At 36.6% G+C, this 19105-nt stretch overlaps 5 protein-coding genes across 8 annotated transcripts; 2 read left to right on the plus strand and 3 right to left on the minus strand.

Moving 5' to 3' along the window:
- Nucleotides 1-238: 238 nt before the first annotated feature.
- Nucleotides 239-2936, minus strand: LOC117987603 (ribosome biogenesis regulatory protein homolog). The gene is made up of 5 exons (XM_034974637.2): nt 2695-2936; nt 2257-2535; nt 1774-1993; nt 1154-1416; nt 239-452 (listed from the first exon to the last, which is right to left on the minus strand). The coding sequence occupies exons 1-5, from the start codon at nt 2841-2843 to the stop codon at nt 302-304; spliced, it is 1062 nt and encodes a 353-aa protein (XP_034830528.1). The 5' UTR covers nt 2844-2936; the 3' UTR covers nt 239-301.
- Nucleotides 2937-3334: 398 nt separating this feature from the next.
- LOC117987612 (INO80 complex subunit C) lies at nt 3335-4517 on the plus strand. Its single transcript, XM_034974647.2, has 2 exons — nt 3335-3599; nt 3751-4517. Exons 1-2 carry the CDS (start codon nt 3452-3454, stop codon nt 3948-3950), a joined length of 348 nt encoding a protein of 115 aa, XP_034830538.1. The 5' UTR covers nt 3335-3451; the 3' UTR covers nt 3951-4517.
- Nucleotides 4518-4529: 12 nt separating this feature from the next.
- On the minus strand, nt 4530-5996 carry U3-55K (U3 small nuclear riboprotein factor 55K). The gene has a single exon (XM_034974632.2). It carries the CDS (start codon nt 5907-5909, stop codon nt 4557-4559), a length of 1353 nt encoding a protein of 450 aa, XP_034830523.1. The 5' UTR covers nt 5910-5996; the 3' UTR covers nt 4530-4556.
- An 848-nt stretch (nt 5997-6844) lies between these two features.
- On the minus strand, nt 6845-11215 carry SC35 (SR family splicing factor SC35). Of its 3 annotated transcripts, none has more exons than XR_011237495.1 (5): nt 10874-11215; nt 10648-10791; nt 9598-9747; nt 8487-8556; nt 6845-7550 (listed from the first exon to the last, which is right to left on the minus strand). XR_011237495.1 is itself a non-coding variant. In XM_034974645.2 (4 exons), exons 1-3 carry the CDS (start codon nt 11053-11055, stop codon nt 9606-9608), a joined length of 489 nt encoding a protein of 162 aa, XP_034830536.1. In that variant the 5' UTR covers nt 11056-11212; the 3' UTR covers nt 6845-8556; nt 9598-9605. The 3 variants fall into 3 exon arrangements, 1 of the variants encoding a protein (XP_034830536.1); XR_004674331.2 differs by having other exon boundaries at nt 9598-9768; nt 10874-11212; XM_034974645.2 differs by having other exon boundaries at nt 6845-8556; nt 9598-9768; nt 10874-11212.
- A 232-nt stretch (nt 11216-11447) lies between these two features.
- Nucleotides 11448-18798, plus strand: LOC117987597 (uncharacterized). 2 transcript variants are annotated; one of them, XM_069502650.1, is made up of 8 exons: nt 11448-11581; nt 11665-11903; nt 12298-12466; nt 13173-13270; nt 15146-15885; nt 16311-16394; nt 17734-17891; nt 18395-18798. In XM_069502650.1, the coding sequence occupies exons 2-8, from the start codon at nt 11722-11724 to the stop codon at nt 18737-18739; spliced, it is 1776 nt and encodes a 591-aa protein (XP_069358751.1). In that variant the 5' UTR covers nt 11448-11581; nt 11665-11721; the 3' UTR covers nt 18740-18798. The 2 variants fall into 2 exon arrangements, with proteins under 2 accessions (XP_069358751.1, XP_034830521.1); XM_034974630.2 differs by lacking the exons at nt 11448-11581; nt 11665-11903; nt 12298-12466; nt 13173-13270 and adding an exon at nt 14915-15045 and having other exon boundaries at nt 15130-15885.
- The last annotated feature ends 307 nt before the right edge of the window (nt 18799-19105 follow it).

Here is a 19105-nt window from a genome sequence, read left to right on the forward strand (position 1 = left end):
GAAACTACTGAATCCATTTTAGTAATATAGAAAGCTACTTCATGCCGAATTGCAGAAGTAACATATGCTTTATATTATCGACATATCAACAAACAACTCAAACTGCCAGGTCCCGAAACTTTTAATTTTTTCTCAATGTGTAGAGTATCCTCACTAGAAAGGACTTAATTAGAACTTAAATCCACATGGGCAAAGTCGCGGGAAAAAGCTATTGTTGTATTAAATAAAACTTACTGCATACACTAAAGGCTTTAATGTTAAAACATGTAACATACTTGTACAAATATACAACACTAATCTTTTATCTCCGTTTTCTTCCCGTAGTCTTTTTGTTCGGATTCCTTTGCCCCTTCCCAGCTTTAGGCTTCTTAGCTGAGAAATTGGATTGGTTGCTACCCTTTGCCTTGCGCTTGCCTTTGGGTGGTTTCATGTTCTTTTTCTCTTCAGAATTCCTACAAACAAACAAAGGATAAGGATTGATAGTATTATACAGGATGTAATCAGAACGCTAGCAAAAACGAAGACAGGTGATAGTACTGATGATTACTGATATAATAACAAAGAAAAAAACTAAATAAAAAATATCGTATATTTTGTAAAAGTTTACGATATATTGTAAATAAAACATCTGACTGATGCTAGAGGTCAGCGAACGTTGCATAAGTAGGCCACTCGGAGTCAATGCCGCGTCGTAAGCGGGACATTGACCCGAGTTTTGCACGCTATACATTGTGGGTTTGAAAAATAATAAATCACAAACTATAAAATGAGGAAAATGGTAATTGGTATTGGATTGTGTTTTGATAGTATAACAATAACACTAAGTTTTTGCTAGCATTCTGGTTACCCCCTGTATTTATATTTTTTTCAGTCAGCTAGCACAGTTGGTTGGGATCATTACATTAACTGTCATTTTACCGCAATCTTATGGGTAATTCCCAATTTGAACAAAAGTATCACAAATTCAATCAATAAAATGCTCTAAAAAATTTTGATTTCTAAAACATCTTTCTCATCATCATATTTTTGTTTTTTAAAAAGTGCAACTGCTGAAATTCTTACCGGCTTTTTTCAGTAGAATTTCCTTTCTAAACCGGTTCCTACATGAAAAAGAAATTTCTTTCATTTTATTTCAATGATTAAATATACTTACTGCACTTGTTCCTCATGAATATGCTTCGATACAGCTTTCTCCAAATTAATTTTAGGTCTCTTGTTTAGGATTCTGTCAATTAAGTTCAGATTATTTTCCTTCTCCACCTGAGGAGTTGGTATGGGAGCTTTCCTCTTCCTCTCTTTGCCGGGTATAAGTTCATGAATGCCGATGCCTCTGGCTTCCTTCTCTTTTGGCAGTTTGTCTTGGAATTTCCCGAGTGATGCTGTTGAGGCTTTTGCTACTACAGCTGCTGTTGATAACTGAAAATATAAATTGTCACTATCATCATCATCATCATCACCGATTCACAAGACAATGGTGTTCAGGATAGCCGCAGCCGCCTCAGAGTTATACGGCCGCATTGAGAAGGTCGCGCGATGCCAATGGCTCACGTATAACGTGACTGCTTACTGACCAGTGGTCCGCACATTCGCAACTCAACAACTATACATTGTGATTGTCAGACGAGTGTGTTAAAATCAATTTGTTCTCTTACATAATAATTATATGTAATAAAGTGCACTAAGTTATTATTGGATGCCCAGATATCCCTCATCATTAAGTGCAGGGCACTTGGCGCCACCAAATAGTCTCTTCTCAGACTGAGAAGGGCTTACCTGAGTAGCAGAAGCTTTATCAGAGGTGACAGGAAGACCAACTCTGGGAATCTTCACTTTCTTTGCTCTCGCAATGTTCTTCAGCCGCTGCAACTCATTCTTTGCCACCTTCTCTGACTTCTGACTGGATTTCTTCTCATACATGTCAGTCATTGGGTCTATGTTTTGCGGTACTTCTATTAACCAATCCTTCTGTCTTTCTGCTGCTGTTTTTCTAAATCTGAAATGGTTACATGCATTTTTTACTAATTAATAGGTTTACCATACCTACTGTAAGTATCAAAATTTTATCAGATACTCTGCTTTTGAAGAAACTAGAAGAATTTAACATCATATCATAAAAATTCATACTTATATTTTCCAATTGATATGAAAAGATTAGTAAGTATATACCACATACTTATTGCTAATCATGCTGCATGCATGAAGATTAAATAACTACTCTAGAGGATTAATGTGGATTGCCTAGGATTTTTGTCTTACCCATATAACGGCACCCATTTCTGCAACTGTTCATCCCATTGCAATTTATCCTTCTTCTTTTTAGTGATGCCTTTTGCTTTGGCAAACTCCTGCCATTTAGTCAAGGGCTTAGGTTTAGGGACAGGCTTAGATCTTGGAAGCACAGTCTTGGGTGCCGGCAGCCTCACCACAATGGCTTCATCTATCCTCTCTGTGGGGAGCTCCCAGATCTTGTTTAGGAGTAGCTGTGTGTTGTCACGGGCCAGAGATTGTAAGTATATATCTCTTTCGCTGTCTGATCTAATAATAATAAAAAAACTAGTTTTATATGGATACCTTGTAAAAGTAAGGAGTATTTGCGCACATTCTTATGTAGTTTTTAATTTTGTGTCTAAATTAAAACTAAATTAATACAATCATTCACTAATGATTACTTAAATACAATGCAAAAAGATTCACCTCAAAGATTTTACATCCAAATCGTTTGTGTCTGCAACTAGTAATGTACCAATATCAATGTCCAATTCTAAATGCTTTTCAACTGTGATTGGCTTATATTTTTCAGCTTTTTTCTGTTCTCTTTCTAATATTTCATTAACGATATCCATAGTGCACAAAATATTAATTGTTTTCAAATAGTTTTGGGTTCAACATAACCTAAAAATGAGCATCTGTGCATGCACCACATTTTTTTTTTTTTTTTAATTTATTTTACGACCCTGGATAACAGTCCTTTAAGGCCTTTCAAAAATTTACCACCACACCAACCACAGAGTACTTACTTACACGAACTAAACTGACATTGGTGTTGGTCATGTGTTGGTGGTGTACCTACATAGTTCATCTAAGAGTTGGAAGTAGGTAGGTACCTTCTACCTACCAAAGAATTTGCAAGTACTACTACGTGTACCTACTACTACGTAGTACACGTCAAGCCAATCCAAAGAGTATGTTATCACCGTTATCACTATTGCCAATCGGCTAGAACCCAGAGCCGTAAAACTAGTTAAAAAAAGTCAAGCCAATTATTTTTTCCAAAGTTTTACCTATAGGTTATCTACGTTTTACCTCTAGTAAACATAAAAAACACAGATAAAAAACCTACTGAGTACAATAATAAAATATCTGCTTAAATGAAACGTAGTGATTATATTCTCTTTGTAAATGATGAAATGAATCAATAAAAGGCCAGCTGACGAGGACGATAGCTTTAACAATGACTGGGGAATCAGAGAAAGTTCATTGTTTTAAAGTGGAAAATAAGTTTATTGTTAAAAGTGGCTGTAAGAAACGTATGTGGAGATCTTTAAAGCAAATACTGGCGACTGACAAAACTTTACCATGGCCCAATGATGCTGTTTTGTGTGAGCACTTTGAGATTCTTAACTTCGTTCACTGATAGCTATACACCGTCAAGTTTACTGGACGCCGCTGCTTCAAATCGCAGCGTTAGACATGACTAGAACCGTTACTTTGTAAAAAGTTACTTTACAAGTCATCTTATTTATTTTGCAGATTATTCAATAAATGCACCACCAACATTTAAGCCAACAAAGAAATACTCAGACATTTCTGGGCTCCCTGCACCTTATGTTGACCGCCACTCAAAACTATACTACAGTAATGCTGATGAGTTTGCTACAGTGCGAAGCCTGCCCATGGACATTACTGCAGGATACTTACAATTGAGAGGAGCTACTACTATTGTTGGATGATAACACTTTTAATTTAAAAGCAGTGTTATCTCTCTATAATGTGAAATTCCACAAGGAGTTGTCCATTATAATATTATACTATATTTTACTCAAGTAATGATTTGAATTTTCACCATAATCAATACTGGAGGTTAATTTTTGGTTTAAACTAAACATTATATTTTTTCTAAAGAAAATAAATGGTTCCTTCAAATTCTTTATCTCAATCTTTGAAGCTATGAAATAAACTGTTTGTACCTTCATTTTGATGATTATTATTAACTTATTTTTTCACACAGTATAGAAAAAGTAAATTTATATTGCAGTGATCTCTAAACTAATCTAAATTAGCAAGTCTAAATCTATGCTATCCTTTTCTGCAAGCAACATTATGAAAGAGATAGCAACAAATTTAAATGTGCCATTTTAGTTTAGTTTAGAGATTGTGTAACAGAATTAGCCACATTATTAGAGTTAATAACGGTTTGCAAATGAAATGATGGATCTCCCGAGTATTCACTTAAAATGTAAACATTAAAATAATATATAATGGATAAGAAAATAGATATTATGAAAACAAAAGAAAAATAAAAGAATTAAAATGTAAAATAGTATTTTATTTATCAATCATTTTAACTTAACAGGTAACTTTACAATTAATAAACCATTTTTAGCTCCGGCCTGCTTAAACCATCTCCCAGCTTTATGTTCCTGTCCTATAGCGGCAAACAATTGCTGTCCATCACTCGTAAACTGTATGCTATTTACAAAACCAAAGATTTCTATACTAAACATAGGTGTAATATTTCTATATGCATCTGCAATTTTCCATAGCCTTATGTGGTTATCGTATGACCCAGATGCAAAAATGTCTGAGTTTAAGAGAGTGGTGAGGCTTGATATCCACCGAGGTACATCATTCTCCGACCCGTGTGCTTTAGTGACAGTGCATAAAGGCTTTTTTTTTAAAACACTCCATAAACAAATTGATCCATTGTCACTACCAGACACAAAGTGTTCTTCATCTAATAACTTCACCTCATCTACACTGCCCACTGGTCCATTGAAAACCAGTTGTGATTCTTCAACTATTTTCCAGACTCTTATTGTGGTGTCTCTACCACCTGCTGTCACAGCCCGCTCTCTAGTCAATGCATCAATTGATGTGATAGGTGACTGATGACCAAACAAAGTTTCTACATAAGCCATTTCATCTAAAGACCAACTTTTAACTGACCTGTCTTTACTCGCTGAATACAAACTATGTGTGGTTTTTCTAAATACAAGACCTACAACAATATCTTTATGGCCTTTGAATGTGTGCACATGTTTCAATGTGTGAGGATCCCATATTTGGATGTCAGGTGATGAGTCGGATGTTGCTAAATACTTAAAATCTGTTGTCAACGCAATTGAAGTAACACCTCCTACTAAGTACTTGGAATGTGTCTTGTATGTTAAACTGCCGAGTTTCTTCTTTTCCCGAAGACTCCATTTAATAACGCTGCCGCTTTTGCAACCGGTGAAGGCGAATGCACCATCACTACTTATACAAACACATGTAAGCGATAGACGATGTTCTTTTGCGCGTATTAACTTGATATCGTTTTCGGCTGGCGCGGTGTAGTTGTCAGCAACTTCTACGCGTAATTTGCCTTTTTGCTCTAAATAGTCTCTCTGCAAACGTTTTTCTACAGCTTCGTCGAGGTCCTTCAGCTCCGCGCGCTTTGCTTCTTCTTTCTCAATTTCCTCAAGATATTTCTTAGCTAGTCGCAATTTCTTCTGCTCGGCTGTCTCGTGATCACTCTCTGATTCTTCTGCATCAGAAAACTTTTTGAGATCTAAATCACTGTCGGAGGATTCGTGGCCATTTTCGAGGTTAGGTGCATTTAGTTTTTTCGGCGTTTTTTTGCTAATTCTTTCACCTTTCCTTTTATGTACTTGCCTTGTTTTTCCTTTTAAAAAGAATGGAGAAGACATTATTACAGCTTTGGATAATAAATTGTGAATTTAACTAATACGAAAAAGGGAAAATACACCACGAACACGTTGAATTGGCATATGACAATAAATTAAAAAATAAAAATTGACAAATGACAATTCAAAAATACATTTGACGCGTTTACGTTGACATTTACTTTCATTAAAATCCTTTACTCTGTGGAAAATCACTGAGCTGCTGTTAAAGTGCCCCGTAAACGGCCAAACATGTTTGTCAAATATTACGTGTTCGTCAAGGTTTGATGCGTTTGTCCAAACTACGTGTTTGACAAAGATTGAGGCGTGGGCGTGTTTGTCAAACATACTTGAAGGTGTAATGGTGTACCATTGGTTTGCTGCGTTTGTCAAACTACTTGTTTGGCACTGACGGCATGTTTGTCAAACTAGGTACGTGTTTAGCAAAGATTGACCCATAGAGTAGTATTATATTTGGATTGACCACGGGGCACATTGCTTGCTGTGCAATGGTTCCAAGGTGTAGAGCAGGTTCTGAGATGGTCAAGCACGTATATTTTGTGCTTGAGCATTTTGATTTTTTTTTTGCTTGACTCATAAGTAGGTAGTACTTAGAAATTCTTTCACTCTGTGCCCAGCTGGCACACCTAAAAGCCAATAATTGGGTATTGAATTGATAGAAATTCTTTGCCGCCGCATAGTTCAGATTTCCTGTATTTTTTCGCTTAGCATCAATTTGCTAAATCGAAGGCTTTAGTAAATGAGGTTTATCTTTAGCTTAGGATCGTACTTGCACTGTAACTACTTTTTTATTTGTTTTCAATGAAGGATGAACTGATTTTGATAAAATCTTTCAAGCACGCCATGTTAATATTTTAAAATGCTTGAAGGAAAACTTGGAAAGGCGAATTAAATAAAAGAAGGAAATCTATTTTTTGTAATTTATTTTAAAGAAGATAAAGAGTTAAACCTAAATATTATTTATTGTATATTCTATGCTTGATGTCCTAGGTATGCAGACGTCTTCTTTCTTGATGTAAAATAATTTTAAAGAAGAGGTTTCAACCCGACAAAAATAATCTGGATATTTAAAAATCAAAATATTATAATTGCGCTTTTGAAACCTTTTCTCCAAGAACCAAAAGGGTAGAAAATGTATTAGATCTGTACTTTATAGTAATTCGTTGAGCAGGGAGGGAGTCCTGTACAGTACGAGCAACCTAGACGCAGGAATCTGCAAATCACAGCAACGGCACAGCAAACTGCCACAGCAAACAGCAAACAGGCCAGCGGGCAGCACCGGCCTGCCAAACAAATCCATATATTAATCCACTATGTGAAACAATCACCACTATGTTGAGTTCTTATTTTAGTGTACTGTGAAATTTACACAAGGGGGAAATCAGCACTTGAATGATTGAGAATTACTATGATTTGTTCTTGTAGGAATGTACATCTTACATGGACAATAATAAATACTACAAGAAATTAAATTGAAATGGGTAGTCGTCAATACCTACACAATTGTGGATCTTATTTTGTCAATAAATATATAAAGTTTACTCATAACTTATGCTCTGCAACAACAGCAATTCAGCAGTTGTCAGCAAACCGCATTACCCCCCTCCCCGCAAACCGCCTTCGCTCCCCGCATACTCCAATGCCCTGAGCATACCAACAGTTTCATTAATATTGTTACAATATTACAGTGTTATTATTATAAAAATTATTAATTGATAAAAAAAATTATGAGTAAGACAATTCCTAATATCTATATCTTAACTTACAAGTTACATTACAAAATGAAAATTTGTTCTCTGAAGGGCTTATTTCATTGTAGCAATGTAGTAAATAACAGAAAAAAAACACAAGTCATGACTTTTACAGAACTATTTACCACTCCTTGAGGTTGTCCTAATTATGCCCAATTTAACCAATTTGGTGAATGAACATGATCTTCTGATTATTATAATATAAACCTGAAATAACAACTAATGGCCTCAAGGCCGTACTAAGTGAAGATTAATCACACATTAAAAACAATTTCTGAATCTCATATTTTTGCTTTCAGACGTTAAACATTGAAAAAAAAAACTTGTACCCACATTGATCAAGTTAAATTTCTGTAAAAATTAACTCTAATTTAAATTAAAATTTTGACATTTGGCACCGATTCCGTTGTCTTTCTCTAAACTAAATTTAGAGTATTTGCATCCTTTTCTTTTTAACAATGCTAAAAAGGGACAGAACATGAACTTTACATTTCAAGACTCTAATTTTTAGTGCACGCTACAAATTTAAACAATAGGCTCGCGGCTGTGCGCTAAAATCACGGGTTTTACCATCTAAAAATTTAATTTAATACTGCCAAACTGTGTCTGTCCTTTTCGTATTACATTAGTAAGAAGAGGATGCGAATACTCTAAAATTAGGTTGTGCTCAGAATCAGTACCAGTGTTATATTAGTTTTACAAAGCAATACATGAAGTAAAACAGAAATGATCATCATACGATCAATTACAATAAATTGAAAACTTATATCTAGGTTTCAAGTTTGCCACTATGTCAATAATCTATGGGTGCAATGTTTAGTTCTAGTACCTTGAGGCAGGGCTGCGGGCTCTCATTGAGGCAGGAAGTGCAGCACTGCAGCGTCCCATGGTACTTCAACCTGTTTGTGAAAAGTATAATCACCAATGAGAATAAAATGTTCACTTGATAATTGCTAATTTACATATGTTTACTCCCAAATTATTGCCCAGTCCATGAAAACCTTTAATTTTAGAATTAATTCAAGACTGTGTGTTTTCGGTAATGTGATAAATATTTTTTTTCCATTGTATAAGATAGTCAAAATGCAGTATTTTCAAAACTATTTTACTGCAAAAACAGTCAAAAAATAATTTTGGTCAAAGTAATTTTAACTAAAAATATTGGCTAATCCATACTAATATTATAAATGCGAAAGTGTGTCCGCCTGTCTGCTAGCTTTTCATGGTTCAACAGTTTATCCGATTGATGAATTTGATACAGAAGTGGATTACATTGCGGGGATGGCCCTATGGCCATATGGTCTGTGTACGTCATAGCCTATGCTAAATCCAGGAAAATCAAAGAGTTCCCGTGGTTAAAAATCTAAATCCACACGTACAAAGTTGCGGGCTTATCTAGTATTTAATAATACTTGTCTGTAAATTTCTGGTTAAAAATGGTTTGAAGTGAATATTGAAGAGCTTCTGCTCTTGAATATTGCAGCAGGAGCCCTACATCTCAATATAAATATTGAGATGTAGGGCTCCTGCTAATATGAAGCAGGTGAAGTTATAAGTTGCTAAGTATAAGAGAACTATTTTCATCTTTTCATATAAGAATTTGACTGAGTGACATTTCAACATGTAGCTCAAAGCATGCACTGGGTTGGTTGGGAATTCGTATGCAGTTTTTTTCTCAGAATGAGGTTTAAAGCCATAGCCAGGGCCGATCGGTATTAAAATACATAAATTGAGAACACACTCGCCATATTATATTTTGATCTATGTGTCATAAGTACCCTAAGAATTAAGACTAAGGACTAAAATCATACTTTTGACATGACAGTCGACACAGTTGCCATATGGCAACTGTGTTCTCGAAATGTATACACAATACAATGTACAAGTCCATGGATTGGTTTTATAATGGGGTAAATATCCAAATAGCTTGCAGCACTTACTCAGCACTTCAATGCCTTGAGCGTGAGCGGCTGCGACTACGGCTGCGGGACCTCCCTCGAGAGCTCTTGGAGTCGGAGCGGCTGCGGCTGCGGGAGCGTGTGCGCGAGCGGCTGCGCGAGTACGAGCGCCGGCGCGAGCGTGAGCGGGACCTGGAGCGACGACGTGAGTTGCTAAAAGAGACACCATCAAACACACATAACATTATTATTGGGCTTCTCTGGTTCGTGTACCATGCAGGCGTTCAGCTTTACCGCAGAACTGTAACAATTTGTATTAGCTTGATTTATGAGGCTATTATGAATAACTGGGATGATGCCAAAAATATGTCAAATATAGTCAAAAATAAATTAAGGAGCTGGTGAACAAAACAGTGCATTTACATTTATGATCAAACAATTTTTTCTTTTTAATACACTTTTAGGTCCACTGAATACAAATCTGAACTCTCATTTCTAAGTAAAACAGCCTAAAACTGTACAGACATTTGCAAAGTTCATGATTTCGATCATCATCATTATCAACCTATAGATGTCCACAGCTGGATGGACATCAGTCTCTTGTAGAGATGAATTCAATCACTTAATACAACTAATTTCCATGAAAAGAGCCTGAAATTGTGCTAAAACTTTGCCCAAAGTTTGTTATTTAAATCATAATTTGTGTAATTACAGAGAAATTTAAGAAGCTTTCATTCAGTATTTTGCTCCTCCTGTAAAATTTTATTTCCTGCATTTACACTGTTTTTTTTGGCAGTTCAATTATATTATTATCATTATACTAGTCGTTCAAAATTCATACTAATATGCACATCCTAAGTTAGCTTTAAGTTTAATGACAAATATACAACACGGACTAATAGTTTTATATACATAATATAAGCTGTTTTTTTTATTACAAGATAATACACTGAGTCTACCTATGTTTTCTTCACTATCACTAATGATATTAATGATCGCTGATTACCGATACATAGGCAAGGTATAACACTTATTTGATTAACATTGCCTTGTTATGACTTAAATCTACGAGTCACGACAAACATGTCTCACCTGCGACCGCGCCGGTCATGTCGGCTCCTATATGGCGAAGATGGACGGCCGTACCGCGCCATTTGTACGCGAAGCTCCCTCCCGTCCAACATGCGCCCATCTAAGGAGTCCAAAGCTTCCTCAGCATCTCGTCTATCATAGAATCTATAAGCGACAAAAACAGGGTTAAGTTAACCTAAAAAGATCAAGTAAAATGAATATTAATGTGAAGTAAACTCGAATATACCTGACAAACGCGAATCCTCTGCTTTCTCGCGTATACCGGTCTCGTGGGATATATATGTCGCCGACATCACCACACCTCTCGAAAACGCGACGCAAATCTTCTGGCGTCGTACGGTACGTTAGATTATCCACTTTCAGCGAAACCATGCCATCTATACGTGGCGGCGGCCTTCCGTAACTCATTTTTAGTCAGTTTGATGCTTTTTGTTCTATAAACTCACAGAAAAAACTTAATTTTCACGCTACCTATTTGTTGAAATCAAAATGGCGGCACAATTACTGATTTTAGTTTTACAACAATTCACTGATTCACAACGCGTCTCTTGAGAGAATGACCGTGAGAATGACAGAGAAGCGGAAGTTTCCATTTGTGAACCAGGCTAGACGACAGGAAACATGAACGAATGAAAAGAAATAAAATCTTGTAGGTATTATCTATGGGTATTAAGTTACTTTTGGAAGCTTGGTGTAATTGAATTACACAGACTATAATATAAGGTTTCGACTACACATATTTTTATCTACTCCGGTCCGGACACTGCACAGTTGCACGAGTAGTGAGGTGAGATTTGAAAGGCAATGGCGATTGTGGAAATGTGTGTTGATCTGTGATTTTGATCTATGATCTATGATTTCGATTTTGATGCATAGGTATTTGACACATTTTTGATGAAAAGTTAGTTGTCATGGTTACGTAGGCTGTTTGTTTGTAGGTTTATTTATAGATTTGGTGCCATTTGCCATTGATCCAATAATTAATCTATGGTACTTACCTTATTTTGTATTTTTTAGATACTTTCAAAATTATCAAAGTACTTATTAAAGTGCGTATTGGCATAAAACATAAAAATGACCGGGATGAAACAAGTCAGAAATAAAAAGTTATTACCAGATCTACGGAAAGAAGGGGAACTAACGAAGGAAATAGTCCTATCTACGACAGAAAAACACGGAGTTCCCCCAGGATCTAGACTTTTCTCTCACCATACATTAGCTAGCGTTAGGAAATTAAGTTTTTACCATCCGTTTTTGTAAGTCATCTTAACATTTTTTGCCTTTCCAAATCTACCTTCAAATTAGAGAACAAAGTTTACGCACCCTAATATCAAAGGTAGTTTAAGGTGGTTCATTATTAATGATAGTGTTGAGTTGAACACTCAATGGCAAACCTCAGCCAATTTCTTTTATTGATCGGTGGTTGGCAAACGCATGAATGTAGCAAAACAGTCCAACAAGTCTTAAGGAACTTTTTTACACTCATACGCTCAGCATACGCTTGACAACATTAGCCGAGTGGTGATGTGCACTTTGAGCGTATTGTGTACACATACTATGCACCATAATTATTATGGCTAACAATAAATATTTTAAACGACGAACTCTTATACTGGTAGACTTGTAAAAAGAAATTTTTGGTACTTGCAGTTTGACAAAGGATAGTTTGGACATTGTTCTAGCTGCGACCTATAATCACTCAACCGAACGTTTCGCAGACAAAGAGGACTTATACTTACAACCAGAAACCATAGGATGTGAAACGTGGCGACGACTAAGGAATACATTTGATAAGTTCCCATCAGTCGCTATTCCGCTTGTGAGTATCAACTATCAACATATTCGCGCCATGAAAGTTGAAACTACATAACTAAGTATATATATTCCAAACAGTCCTAAAGTTTCCTGTGTATATTTGTAAACATACACATAATATAGAGATTACATCATAATATAGATATAACAAATTCATCATCATCATCGCGTTCGCGTGATTTCTTCGAAACGAAGTTTGGAGGTCATCATGCGAGAAGCTTCTCTATCTAAAGCCGCCTCTTTCACTTAGCCCTGTCGTCGTTATGTCGTCGAACCATTTGTGTCTTTGGCGACGAGCTATTTTTGCCTTCAATTCTTCCTTCTAAAACTAATCTGGGGAATGAGAACTATTGGACTCCTCGAATTTGGAATTTTCGAAACTATACACGGTGAAATAGTGGTTTTAGTGTGTCGAAGTGAATCGAATAATAATATGCCGCGTAGAAACGATCAATGGGGCCAAAGTACCTTCCATGTTAGCCCGCTTCCATCTAAGACTGCATCACTACCACTTACCACCAGGTGAGATCACAATCAAGGGCTAGCTTGTATCAAAAAGAAGCGTTCCATTTTTGAATTCTTGAAGGGAACCGGATAAGCAATTTTCGTGTAGTCTTTGCCTTATATATGGCGGGAAGATTTAAATTTTCGATGCATTTTAACCGTTATTTTCGAGTTCGTTGTATGGAAAAGTGTTTGTTCATTTACAGGGCCATCCAATGAAGCGGGGAGGTGTCACGGAACGTAACTCACCCTTCAGCGTGAAGCTCATGAACTCTGGAGTCCACTCTTCGCAAACCAATCCGGGATACAGCAGACAGCCGGCCGGCGGCGCGATATTCTTTTATTAAATAACTTCTAAATCATAATATTTATTTAAACATGATATTATTTAATGTCAATAAACATTTCAATAAACCTTAGTTGTTTGTATTAATTAAATTATCAGTTATGTGGAGATCCGTAGGAGAATCAGAGACCAGAGTCACCGACATAGCTCAGCGGGCTACGAAGCTGATGTGGAAATGCACAGGGCACATCGAGTTAGTTAATAAACCGATAGACTTTGTGGTTCCAAGGTGCTAGAATAGCGACCTCGTAGAAGTTATTATTAAAGAAGTAGTATTAGGTACTTACCTACTTTGATTACTCGTAAGTTAGAAATATTTGTGCCCATCATATACAGGTTTGCTGATATGGTGAGCATAGCTCTGCTCTATACCTAAGTAGTGTACTTATTACTAATATGGTACTAATACTTAGTAATTAGTACTGATACCCCATTGACATTGGCTCAGCAATGGTTTAGTACAAAGAGTTAACCACATCACTGGTTTAGTAGTTTTGCTCATGATTGAGTTTGGTTGCATTGTTCTGACGTACTAAAAACTTCTTTGGTATGAGCAATAGGCTACTTGACTCATATCTTATTTCGTCCAATAAATGATTATTTATTATAGTATTTTGCTTAAGACAACGAAATATATCAATAACAATTATTAAAAACGCAGGATGGATATATAAATCCAATTTAAAAAAATACAGTTTTTATTTTTATTTGAAACTCAGGAAACGCTGTCAGCCATGATGTGACGTCATTAAATATGTAAACAAACAAATGTCATCCCTATTGACTAACGTAGTATCCATATATATAAAATTTCAAGTCCTCCTGACTAACTTATTAAGTATATCAACGCACAGCCTAAACATCTAAACAGCTGATCCTAGATACATGAAATTTGGTGGGTGTGTTCTTTGTAGGTAAAGAGAAGGTATCCACTAGGAAAGGATTTTTTGAAATTCCACCTCTGAGTGGGTTAAATGGGGGTTTGAAATTTATGAAGTCCACGCGGGCGAAGTCACGAGCATAAGCTAGTTTTTATATATTTCTAAAAACTCATAGTAAACGTAAAAAAATATCGTTTGCTCTTTATAAATTGAATAAGTTATTAAGTAAGACTTACAACAAAGTGATCTTTGCAAAAATAAATATGGGTTGCAGTCGTTAGTGATATAGGATCCCTTTAAGCAAGTCTTCGCGTATTACGTATATTTATTTCACTGGGCACTCTAATCCACAACTTTCCTGTGGTCTTTATCGATGCGTTTTTACATTCTCGGATGATACAATAACGATAATTACTATATTTTTCATGTAAACTAGTATAGAAGTCATGTTTATTAAACTTTGGTAGGTTATGCTGTTGTTTACAAATGCATGACGTCAGAGCACAGATAATCTATCGGCCAAACATGGCCGACAGTGTTTTCACCTGTCTAAGAAAAATATATTTTTAAATGAAAGTTTTACGGTTTTTAGGGCGCAAAAAAATATAGTGTTAATTTTTTTGATCTAATAGGACAAATATTAACCATTTAAGACCTACTTAAAAAAAGTGTCAACTAGCCTATTTGGTAAGTATACTTCTATAAATACTACTGTAGGTACGTCAGAAAAATAAAAAAAAACACTGACATGAAGCCATGAACAGAAAGTTTCATCAAAATTTGAATTTTAGGTCATTAGGTATTATAAATATCTAAACAAAGATATTTGAATGGATTATTTGGATTCTTTCGGTGAGTAGGTACATAATTATACGGTGCAATGTTTAGGTAGGTAGAGGAATCTATTAAATAAAAATATCCCAATGGAATTTCCAGATTTGGACAGCACACACAAAAAATGTCATCGCGTCAGATCTTGGTATCTGTATGAACAATACAAATCACTAGAAAAAAATCAATCGGATGCTGCTCGGAGACTGAAGGACAAATCGTATCAAGCCAAGATTTTGAGGCAGGAAATGAAAGAGAGGCGAGCGCGCCGAAAACTGTGCGACACCTTTGGCTCATGCCAGAGTGAATCTAAAATACAGAAAGCCAGAAGTGCTCGACCGAGAGCACCTATGAGCGTCAACACCGATGATCTTTACGAAAGTTTCTGCGAACTACACGACGACCACTTGTATGATTTCAAAGATTTTGAAGATAATATCAGCCACGGTAGCTCTCAAACTAGCAAAATTTACGAAGAGTTTAGAAGGGTTGATGATAAAAAAGAAGATAGTGACAACGAAAGCGCTCACAGCGTTATTAAAACTGTAACATTTGAAAACAATTTAGCTGACGACGTCAAGGGCGAACTGGAGATCGTCAAGAAAAATATTGCTGAAAACATAAACTTGCAACTCGAAACTGTCAAAGAAAACATCGAATGTTTGGAAAAGTTCACAAAACTTGGTGACGCTGACGATCTACCAGAAAACGATAGCTCGGATTTATTTGAACAATGCGAATCGTCACAAGTGTGTACCGTAATAGAAGATAAGAAATTTTGGCCGAAAAATGATAAAGAATTCTTTCCGTTGTGGGCTAAGTTGGTTGCTTTTGCTTATGAATCTGTGCATTTATACCACGGTAAGGTCACTTTATTTTTTATTTACTATGAGCATCCGCCTGGTCACAATCACACCTGATGGGAAGTGGTGATGTGACCTAAGATGAGACGCGTTTGCCTAGAAGATGCCTACTCTTGTTTTAAAGTAGGTACCTACCTATGCCAAAGCAGGCGTGTACCGTGCGTAGGTAGGTATGAGGAACGATGATGTAAAGCATTTCGTGCGTGTAGGTGGAATGTTGCGATACGTATAGATAAAAAGGTGAAGGGGAACAGAATCAAAAAGCTCTTCAGCACTCTTCTATAGGTTTATAAAACCCAAAAACACTGACTGGCCGACAACCTTACGGCGGTGATCAAGACTATGTACCTAGTTACCTACTTTGAAGCCTTGGTATGTTTTCGATACTCTTTTAGCTAATAAACATTTTGTTTCGTCCTGCAGGGAATTTTTACAACTCTTACAACTATCAGCTCATGTTAGCCGTGCTGTTCTGCGACGCGCTGCGTCTGGGCATCAATAAAATGTGTGAGTGGTTAAACATAATCACAGATTGGATGCTAAACCTCCTATAATTTCCATTTTATATTCCTTAAAATATAAGCTTGCGCTTGACTGCAATCACAACAAATACTTGGTCAAAAAGTAGGTGATGACGCATATGCAGTCCAAGTTGGAGTACGCCTGCTTAGAAGGTGCTCACACACACAAGTCACAAGTATTCACACTTCTTTGGAAGGTGACCTATAACCACAGACATTTATACCAATAGGTAGGTAAGGTAGGTAGATATAGCTAGCAGGGAAAACGGAAGCTGGAAGGGCATTTCATATTCTAGCAGTGCTAAAGAAACGGGGAAGCGAATCGCTTCGTACGAATCCGTGTAATTCCCAAGTTGAATATTCATCGTCATCATCATTAATCTATCGCCGCCGGCTCGTTACTGAGTACGGGTCTCCCGTCTTATCTCAGAATGAGAAGGGTTTGACACATCTTACCTATACATAGACTATACATAGGTAAGATGTGTAAAGTCTACCAATCCGCAGTTGAGCAGCGGCGTGTTAATCTTTACTAAGTATTAGATAAAGGTTTGCCGATTATTATTAGATACTAGCTGATGCCCGCGACTTCATACGCGTGGAATTAGGTTTATTAAAAATCCCGTGGGAACACTTTGATTTTCCGGGATAAAAAGTAGCCTGTCACTCTCCAGTTATCTATACCTTAAAAAATCACGTCAATCCATTGCACCGTTGCGACGTGATTGAAGGGCAAACCAACAAACAAACACACTTTCGCATAAATAAGGGTAGGTACTGATTAGTGACTGAGTTTGTTGTGGGCTCTTCTCAGACCTGGGCGCGTTTGGAACCCTCGTAGCTTTAGTTTTAAGTTTGCGTAATAATTATCACCACTATATCTTACAAATCCAACATAAATGACCATCAAAAAGAGTAATTTATTACCTATTTTGAATAAATCATTTGACTTTGCCTTTGACAATAACGGCCTGCGCAGACGAGGAACTATTGTCCGCGGAGGACAAATGAGTCACAAAGATGACAAAGAACTGCAGCGCAAAGCACACGATGGACTAATAGTACGGCGAAACATCGAAGTAAAAGATGAGGGACTTTTGTCCTCCGCATTCAAGAGTCCCTCGTCTGCGCAGGCTCTAACCGGGACCGATGGCTTGACGTGCTCTCCGAGGCACGGAAGAAGTGAAAAGCCGAATTTCGGTCACCCATCCAGTTACCGACTTGAGTCATGTTTCTTAACTGATACTGATATGCGTTGTCACAATTGGGCCACACATCCCTCCTGTAATTTAAGTTATTCTCAAAGTCACATAATTTAATTTTAGGTCATATTTTGCAGCCCTACGTTTCCCCAATAAAATATGCTACTAGCGACTCCGACATGTCTGTTGAAAGTAAAAGCCCTAAAACAAAATCTTCAGTCTGCCCCGAAAAGTATAAATCAGTTCGTTACACGAAGGCTCCTAAATGTGATAGTTCCAAGGTAGATATTTTTTAGGAATCTGTAAAAAACTCTTTTAATTACTCGTTACATTTCTTTTTATAACTCATTTAAATGTAGGTACATTGAGTGAAATAGACAACTGGAAAAATAAAAAATCGATATCCGTAGTCTGTCGATAAGTTTCGAAACAAAAGGCGGGAAACTTCGTACATGGCTTTCCCTAACTTTTTTAATAAATAACAAATCTGACATTGGCTAATCTGTGTAAAGCCAGAAGAAGAAAAAAAATATGTTCCTTAGCGTTGTCCAAATAACCATATTATAATGCGTAAAAAACTTGTAAAAAATGACCCCTCACGCGCCATTTTAACTTTTTGTGTGAAATTTGACACAAAATACCTACATTATACAACAAAATAAATGTTAGACAAAATACAACAATTACGTTTCTAACTAAGTAGGTACTTAACTTATCGACAGATTATATAGATAAGATTGATTATATTTATTTTCGGTCGTAAGACAAAACTTGACGTTTTCAGCATCGATCCTGTAAGAAAATAAAATCCTGTCAGAGATTACGTCGGCTTCTTGATAGAGAATACCAGTCCGAGAATAAAATATGGCAACAGCATTCTAAATACTCCTTTGACAACCGTTTCAACGAAATGAAGTATTCAAGCGAACCCTGGCGTAGTGTCTCAAAGCTCATCGATACACAGAAATCTAGCGAAAAATCTAGTTGCAATTTATGGCCGGAGGAGCTTTCAAGAGCAAAATTTTCAGAAGAAAATGTCTGCAAATGTCAATGTCTCAGAAATGTTGCCACCCCCATATTGCAACTTGCACGATACATAGAAAGTGTTTTGCAAGATGTCGGGGATTAAATTGTATGTTAAAATATCCGTCTTGTGAAATATTTTATAAATAAAATGACTAAATGTGTGCGATTCATATTTTCATGTATGAGGGCGCAATGGTATTTATAGGTAGGTATAACTATAATCCGCGACAGGTTTAGATGGCGATCGGGGTGTGAGGCGGGGGGACGCCCCCCCACACCTGCGCTCGCCCGCACCGGGTCAGCGCAGGGCGTTCTTTCCCCGATTGGCATTTCAACCTGTCGCGTACTATATACTCTACGAAAATATGTTAGAATAGCGCTTGCTGTTACGTAATCCCATACAAATGGGCAAAGATCTCAGTCTCACATCCCTTCTGTAATTTAATTCAGTGGGCGCTAATCATTTTGA

Source organism: Maniola hyperantus, chromosome 13 (assembly GCF_902806685.2).
Source record: "Maniola hyperantus chromosome 13, iAphHyp1.2, whole genome shotgun sequence".
NCBI classification, from domain to species: Eukaryota; Metazoa; Arthropoda; class Insecta; order Lepidoptera; family Nymphalidae; genus Maniola; species Maniola hyperantus.

What these genes read in the sequence shown, in the direction of transcription:
- LOC117987603 (XM_034974637.2), bottom strand. Translation starts at nt 2,843, where the DNA reads ATGGATATCGTTAATGAAATATTAGAAAGAGAACAGAAAAAAGCTGAA. An exon ending in AAATGGGTGCCGTTATATGG is followed by an intron (nt 1,994 to 2,256) that starts GTAAGACAAAAA and finishes TAACCATTTCAG; the next exon opens with ATTTAGAAAAACAGCAGCAG. An exon ending in ATTCATGAGGAACAAGTGCA is followed by an intron (nt 453 to 1,153) that starts GTAAGTATATTT and finishes GTTTGTTTGTAG; the next exon opens with GAATTCTGAAGAGAAAAAGA.
- LOC117987612 (XM_034974647.2), top strand. Translation starts at nt 3,452, where the DNA reads ATGACTGGGGAATCAGAGAAAGTTCATTGTTTTAAAGTGGAAAATAAG. An exon ending in GCCCAATGATGCTGTTTTGT is followed by an intron (nt 3,600 to 3,750) that starts GTGAGCACTTTG and finishes TTTATTTTGCAG; the next exon opens with ATTATTCAATAAATGCACCA.
- U3-55K (XM_034974632.2), bottom strand. Translation starts at nt 5,909, where the DNA reads ATGTCTTCTCCATTCTTTTTAAAAGGAAAAACAAGGCAAGTACATAAA.
- SC35 (XM_034974645.2), bottom strand. Translation starts at nt 11,055, where the DNA reads ATGAGTTACGGAAGGCCGCCGCCACGTATAGATGGCATGGTTTCGCTG. An exon ending in AGAGGATTCGCGTTTGTCAG is followed by an intron (nt 10,792 to 10,873) that starts GTATATTCGAGT and finishes TGTCGCTTATAG; the next exon opens with ATTCTATGATAGACGAGATG. An exon ending in CATGACCGGCGCGGTCGCAG is followed by an intron (nt 9,769 to 10,647) that starts GTGAGACATGTT and finishes TGTCTCTTTTAG; the next exon opens with CAACTCACGTCGTCGCTCCA.
- LOC117987597 (XM_069502650.1), top strand. Translation starts at nt 11,722, where the DNA reads ATGACCGGGATGAAACAAGTCAGAAATAAAAAGTTATTACCAGATCTA. An exon ending in AGTTTTTACCATCCGTTTTT is followed by an intron (nt 11,904 to 12,297) that starts GTAAGTCATCTT and finishes TGGTACTTGCAG; the next exon opens with TTTGACAAAGGATAGTTTGG. An exon ending in TCTTCGCAAACCAATCCGGG is followed by an intron (nt 13,271 to 15,145) that starts ATACAGCAGACA and finishes GGACAGCACACA; the next exon opens with CAAAAAATGTCATCGCGTCA.